We start from the raw sequence: 7,190 nt of genomic DNA on the forward strand, positions 1-7,190 counted from the left end.
TGCCCAACTTTATTCTTAACAAGAATCCAAGATAAGGAGCCAATACCAGTTTTTTACTGATTTACACAAATTTCTATCTGCCACACATTTTTACATCCCATATGTATAAATTCAAAACCAATGCCTAACAACTAATCAAAGAAAAACATTCGTACGTACAGTATATTTTAAATATGGAAACGACTGAGTCCTGTTCACTAACCCACTCTTTCTAAAGGGTAACATGAGGTCACTCACCACAAACCTTATTACTAAAAACTGCTTTTTTAGGCAGAGCATGGTGGCACAAACCTTTAATCCCAGGCCTGGTCTACATACTGACTTCTAGACCAGTCAGGGCTACATAGCTAGACCCTGTGTCATAAACAATCAAGAAAAACAAACTGATTTCCTGGCCATTGGAATCTTCCATGTTTGGCAGAACGTAACAGTCCATTAGTGCATTAAAACCAGCACCCCAGTTTCACTGAGACCCACTAACTTTTTTTTTTAATGCTTTTTTTTTTTTTTTCATTTTTTTTTTCTCATTGCAGCTGGTTTGTTTGTTTGTTTGAAGCAGGGTCTCCCTGTAGCCCCAACTGTCCTGGAACTCACTATGTAGACCAGGCTGGCCTTGAACTCACAGAGATCCGCCTGCCTCTGCCTCCCAAGTGCTGGGACTACAGGCATGCGCCACCACGCCCGGCTGAGACCCACTAACTTTTTGAGCACCCTACTACTCTAAGTTCCTGATAGATAATTTGTGGTATTGATTTTTGTAAATACTCCTAAACATTTACTAAATTAAGAAGCTCTAGGATTAAAAATATTTAGCTGTGGTCAACATGTTACTCCAAAAGCCAGAAAATGCAAAAATATCCCACTTCTCTTAAATGCTATGCACAGAATGGCTACTGCTCTTATGGGGTAGCCTCGGCTGGCAGGCTGACTCAGCCAGCCAACAAAGACTCCAAATCTAAAGGCAATGATAGTTCACTCGGAGGAACGACAACAATGGATTCCAGAGAAACCCTTGGTACTGAGGCCTCTTACGGCTTAGGAGATTGATTTCACATCAAGAGACCAGCAAAGAAACACGTATTTCCTACCAGGTAAGTTGGTTTTCTTCATATAAACCTAAAGATGATTGTGAAATGACCAAAAGCCATTATTTAATAAGCTAAAACAAGAAAAAGAACTTTTTGGGTACTTAATTCTATGCTTGCAGCAGACTTTGCTCTATCCTCTGTATGCCACTCCAATCAGCCACAGCTGGGTGTGATGGCACACATGATCTCACCACCAGGGAGGGGTAGGCAGGAGGACTGGGAGTCTGAGGCCAACATGAGCTACACAGCAGGATCCTGTCTTTAAAACAAACAAACAAAAAACACCTCTAACAGTAAAGTCAACAATTTACAATTTATATAAACAACAGGAGTCTAGAGTATTTGGTTGGAATAAATTTATTTCATCTGTCTGTAAACAAGGTGTTTAATAGTTATGGCATTTTTTTAAATGCATATTAAATCAGATGAGTTAGACTGTATCCCAGATGTAACAAAGTGCAGGGAAAGAAATGGACAAATCAGCAACAAGATTTGTTTTTAAATCTGTACATTATCCACAATGCCCAAACAATAGAAGCAAATACTAGAATGTCCCTAAAGTAGTGCCATTCGAAAGAAAATCCATCTCACAATAGCAACAGTTCAGTTTAACAATAGTATGGCACAGAATACATATGAAAAAAATTCATCACAAGACAGCCAAGTCCACAATAATGCAACTTCATATAAAAACCTAAGCTGCAAATAAAAATTGGTCCTATGAAGAATAAACTGGACACACTCCAGATGGTTATTTGGGTACCTATGTCCATAATGGCAGCCGTTTACAATTTTACTAAAGAGTAGAGCTGGTGTGCAAAGAAAAAGATAGGAAGTCCGAGCTACTGCCATGGTGGAATGTTCCTGGGGATTTGATTAGTACGGTCACCACAATGTCATGGGAGGAAGTGCTTTTTGCTTCGTTTACAGTTGCACTCTTCATATGTCCTGTAGACACTACAAAAACGTTTATCTCAAGTGCAACCACAGTATTAAAAGCAAGTTACCGCAGCTCTCAATAGCTCATCAACAAAAGAGGTATTAACTGGGTTAAGTAAACCAGGCACTGCACAAAAGAGAATGGAAGCAAACCAAATACCTTATGTGCAAAGGGAGGGGGTGAGAAGAGTGAAGTAAAGATGCATGCACTTTTTCCTCCCAACCATGCGCTACAAAAGGAAGACTAAATGAGCCAAGTAAATGCTCAAAGTGCTGAAAAGACATTGATCAAATTAGAGATTGTACAACCGGCACCTTGCTCAATATTAACTTATTTTAGTAATCAATATCCCATTAATTGCTAAGACAAAGTGATGCCCAACTTGGCATGCCCCCTCCCCCCAATTTCAAGGTATCATGCAAATCATTATTGTGCTGCAATTATGATGCCAGATAAAGGTTGGTTACATACAGTGGTTAACATACAAATGATAATTTGGGCAAACAGGAATCATGACATTAGAAAATAGATAAAGAAGTAGCTACCATCTACAGTCTGGTAGCACTGTGACCATAATTGGGGTAGTGATGAAGACAGTTGCTAGGTAGATGGGGAGAGGCTGCTTACACATCAGACCTCCTCAGGTATAAAGCGAGTTCATATGCTTTCTTGTTAAGTGTGCCTCCGTGGACACCTTCCTTTCCCATGACTATAACCAATGCTGGAGTACACAAGGAAACAAAACAAAGTGAACAAATTATTTAAGGGGGGGAGGGGCAGAAAGAGACACCTTTCCCCACCAGCAGAGGGATACAAAGGAGACACAGGTTCATATCCCATCACCCTGCATTGCTAATAAAATTTCCAGAATTAAGACTTAAGCTTACAGCTAGGAAAATTTAAGAGCAATTTTCTCCTAATACTTAACAGTCTGCCTAGCAGCTAGAACCCAGAGTCTCTCAAGTATTTTGCCATTGAGTATGCCTTCTTATTCAATCCGCCTCCATGGACCCCTTCTTTTCCCATTACAAAGACCAAGACTGAAAGAAAAAGAAGAAAAGTGTTTCAAAAGAAGTGTTAATCAAGAAAGTCACATAAAGTTCAGCAGATAGAACCGCGATTAATAAGTTAACATTAAGTTAGTTTTCCATGAACTGTCAAGCACTGAGGTCCATGAGGTCTCCAGGATGGAGAACTTTCAAACTAGTAATGTATCGGATGCTGCTACAAACAAAGGTCAGTAACTACTGACGGCATCTGGGAAGTCCCACCATGCAGCACAGGCTCTATAAAACTTTTTACAAGAGCAGGGAAAAAAAGTGATAGTTTATCTTCCATTTTAGGGCAAAACATTCTGGTTGCACCCAAAATATAAACCTAAAAAAACTTGGATACTTTTCATTTACAAATTCTCCCCAAATCTAACATGCTTGGTAAGTATAAGCTATTGTCTTAACAGTGTGAATATGAATATGAACAAACATGTCTATTACTTCCAGAAGAAAATGAAAATCCAATTTTAAACAAATTTCACTGCTACTCAAAACACACTAAATTAAAACTATTTGTATTATACATAGATACTTCCCTTTGCTAATCTTGTTTTTCAGCCTAGAATCATAGACTATGTTTACTATTTCCAGCATCCTATGCTGGAATTCAAAGGTCATCTTCAAACACATGCACAGGTGTATGTGAAATATATTCACTGCCACTAGATGTCAGTAGTGTTCTATGGTATGAAAATCTTTGGCTTCGTATCCTGTGCTTGATGTTTTTTAAAAGTATCTGTATCAGAGAATGGACAATACTCAGATTTGTCTATTTTAACGTCAGCTCATTTCCTTACAGATACCCATAAACAAATCACACCTGAATAGAAGCAGCCCTCAGACAATCACAGGGAGCTGGTAGAACCAGAGCATTGAATCATAGCTCAATGAAGGTTTACCCTCACACTGTAGGGCTGTTCTATGCGCCAACTCTGCCAAACAAGGAGTTACACAGGCTAATACATTTAAATGCATGTATACATCAATGAGATGCCATAAGCCTCAAATCTCAACAACTTCTTTAGAGCATACTGCCTGCATGTATGTAGTGCACTGGTATCATGCAATGACTGTGGATGACAGAAGAGGGCATTGGACTGATTCCCTGAACTGGAGTTACAGATGGTTATTAACAGCCATGTGGGTGCTGGGAACTGAATCTTGCAGTCTACAAGAGCAGCCAATGCTCTTAACCACTCAGCCATCTCTCCAGCCCCAGAAAGATTTCTTTGTGTCATGTGGACACCAGAATTTTTGTGCCCAGTCTGGAGATCGGTACCAGTTTCTGCCAACAGGCATGTAAACTAAATGTGGTTTCCTACTTTTCAAATTGAAATCTCAGGCAGTCTCTAAAGTACTTCATTAAATGGAGAACTTTCTTAAAGTTCTAAAGTTCTAAATCCCTCATCTATTTCTCTCTTCCCTAGAAGTGCTCCTTGTAGAAAAGTGAACCAATGTGATTTTTTTAATGATGAGCAGTGCTATGATTTCAAATCCAAGCAAGAAAAAAAATGACCCAAAAGTAAATACTCATCAGAGACTAAGCAAATGACTTGAACAATTTAACTATCTTATGTACCACACGTTTAATTAACACGCCAAGTCATTTAAGAGGCAACTTTTCATCTTAAGGTTACTAAAGATTGTGTTGACATTAGTGTTTCAGAGTAAGTCAGGGTGAGAGAGGCCAGGGTGCATGTGCAGTAACCCAGAGCAGTGCCTTCCTTCAGTGCTGAGCAGTTCATGAAGACCACCTTAATAGCCATTATGGACTAATTTTTATTCAAAAATCTTAAACTGCTTATTAAGTTGTAATACGGAATGCAACATTTAGCCACAAAAATATCTTGCTTACCTCTACCAGCTCTGCCAACAGCAACATTGTAAGTGGGCTCTCCACCTTGACTCTTTGTCCGGATATCCATCGTGCAGTCACCATCAACGTATAGACTATCTCTGATCACTGAACACTTCTTTGCGCCAAGAGTCAAACCGTTGGTAAAGAAACCTTCCCGGTCTTTTCCTACAATCATATCTATTTCTACTGGCTGTCCACCCAAAACAAAGAGGAACAAAGTTGTAGTTAATTCCTTTCAGAGTTTGATACAACAGAAAGACTGTGTTGGTGTAAAATCAAGACTCAGCCCTTTTTGTTATTGACTATTCCTACATGATGACATGTTTTACATCAGAACCAGTGTACACAAAACTCTCTCTAAATAGTTGGCCACTAGACAAATTGAAAACGAGTTATTTATAAACTGTATCAAGTCAGGTGGTGCTTGAAGGTGCTTATGTAATGGTAAAGACTGGGCTGTAAATTCTTCCAACAGCTTGCCTATCATATTCAGTCACATTAGTCATGATGCATCAAATTTAAAGTTGGGTGAAAGTCTCCCCCAGATAAACATACTTCTCTGCATGGAGTAGCCTGAAATACCCCTGGCTGTATGAACGTCAATCCCTAAACTACAGGGCATCTCCAAATTCGTATTTCCCTCCTATTTTCCTAGTCACTACTCTCTAACTTGCCTTTCCCTTTCATTCAGTCATCAGTTTTCTTTCTGGACTAAGGTAGAGTGGACTGTGTCTACAGCACTGCATCAGGGCAGTGGTAAAAGGTTCGAGAAAATGGAGGGGCACTGATAAAGAAACTGAGGTAGCCACCAGGACCAGAAAGGAGAAAACGTGCATTCTAACATTCCATGAATGAGAAGGAAGGCGTCGCCCCCATCAGAACTGCAGAGTCATAGCAGGCCCCAGCCATTTCCAAGCACACTCCCGCAATCTTCTTAGCAGACAGCGGGAACTCACACACAAAGGCAAGGGGACTGCAGAAAAAAAGTTGATCAGCAAACGTCAATTGGCTGTAGGAATTGCAGTCTCCTGAACAGGCACAGGAGATCTTTCAGTCCTATCAAGGACTGGATCTACAGACATGCCAAACCATGTTGAGCAGTAAAATAGGACTTCAATTTTGGAATCTGAAGGGAAGACAGTGTGGGGCTTAAAAATAATAAAGGGAATGGTCTTGTATTTGATACCGGTGTCACAATTTTAAGGAAGAGCTTTGGGTAGAGATGGGCAAAATAACAAGCAGTGCTACAAGCTTACTGACAATATTCTTCAAACATGTGGCAACCAAGTCAAAGCCATCAAGTCACTAGAAAATCAGGCAACGTGAGGCATAAATCTGCATTCGTTCCTTCACTACCATCACTAAAGAGGGAGTGACTTGGTAAGTGTCACCCCCCCCAGCTCCCCCGGCATAATTTTTTAAAGCCCCCTAAAATCATCCCCCTTTGGGGGGTATGTTGCGTAACTGGGGATAACGGTGTATCGATGAATCTCTATAGGTGGAGGAAAGAAATCAATGGCAGTTCGCCATCTTGGAGAATTAACAAAAAAAAAAAAAAAAAACTATCGAGCCAGAGCCGAAGTAGAGATTCACGAATCCACGTACGCGGTCCGCGTACATCGCTCGCCAGCCCGGGAGGCCTGGACACCGGCAAGCCTACGCAAAGTCACTCCGAGAATCCGGGGGGCCAAGCCGCCGCCGCCTCCCACAGCCCGCGCTCCCCGTCGAGCCGGGGCCCACACCCGGGGAACCACACGGAGGTCAGCCGGGACCCCGGAGAAGCCCCTCCCCCGCCCGGCCCGCCGCAAGCCCGGCTCGGGAGTCCGGCCGCCCCGCCCCCGTCCGCGGGCGGCATCCCGGGACTCACGGCGGGCGGCACCCCGGCCCCGGCCTCCATTCCTAACGCGGCTGCGGCCCCCCGGCAGCCACACACCTGCCCGCTCGCCGCCCCCGGCCCGCCGTCCCGGCCGCCTCCGGCCCTCACCGTGATGCTCTGGAAGACGCCCCCGGCCGTGGCTGCCCAGACATATTTGGCGTCGCAGTAGCCGACAATGGCGGCCTCCTGGCAGCAGCCATCGCACATCAGGTTATCCACGTAGCTCTGCCACCCGGCCATCTTCGAGACCTTCGCACTGCAGCGGGGACGGCAGGAGCAGAGGCGCAGCGGCGGCGGCGGCGGCGGAGGCGGGGCGGGGGCGGGGAGGAGGCGGCTCTGCGCAGGCACCGACCGCCCCTCTCCGGGGAGCTGCGAC

At 43.3% G+C, this 7,190-nt stretch overlaps 1 protein-coding gene across 2 annotated transcripts; it reads right to left on the reverse strand.

The window, feature by feature from the left end:
* Positions 1-1,429: 1,429 nt before the first annotated feature.
* On the reverse strand, positions 1,430-7,184 carry Pfn2 (profilin 2). Of its 2 annotated transcripts, none has more exons than XM_008829002.1 (3): positions 6,923-7,184; positions 4,936-5,128; positions 1,430-3,068 (listed from the first exon to the last, which is right to left on the reverse strand). In XM_008829002.1, exons 1-3 carry the CDS (start codon positions 7,052-7,054, stop codon positions 2,971-2,973), a joined length of 423 nt encoding a protein of 140 aa, XP_008827224.1. In that variant the 5' UTR covers positions 7,055-7,184; the 3' UTR covers positions 1,430-2,970. The 2 variants fall into 2 exon arrangements, with proteins under 2 accessions (XP_008827224.1, XP_008827225.1); XM_008829003.2 differs by having other exon boundaries at positions 1,430-2,749; positions 6,923-7,139.
* Between the last annotated feature and the right edge of the window lie 6 nt (positions 7,185-7,190).

The sequence above is a fragment of the Nannospalax galili genome, unplaced genomic scaffold, assembly GCF_000622305.1.
Source record: "Nannospalax galili isolate Female #2095 unplaced genomic scaffold, S.galili_v1.0 scaffold1454, whole genome shotgun sequence".
Classification (NCBI taxonomy): Eukaryota; Metazoa; Chordata; class Mammalia; order Rodentia; family Spalacidae; genus Nannospalax; species Nannospalax galili.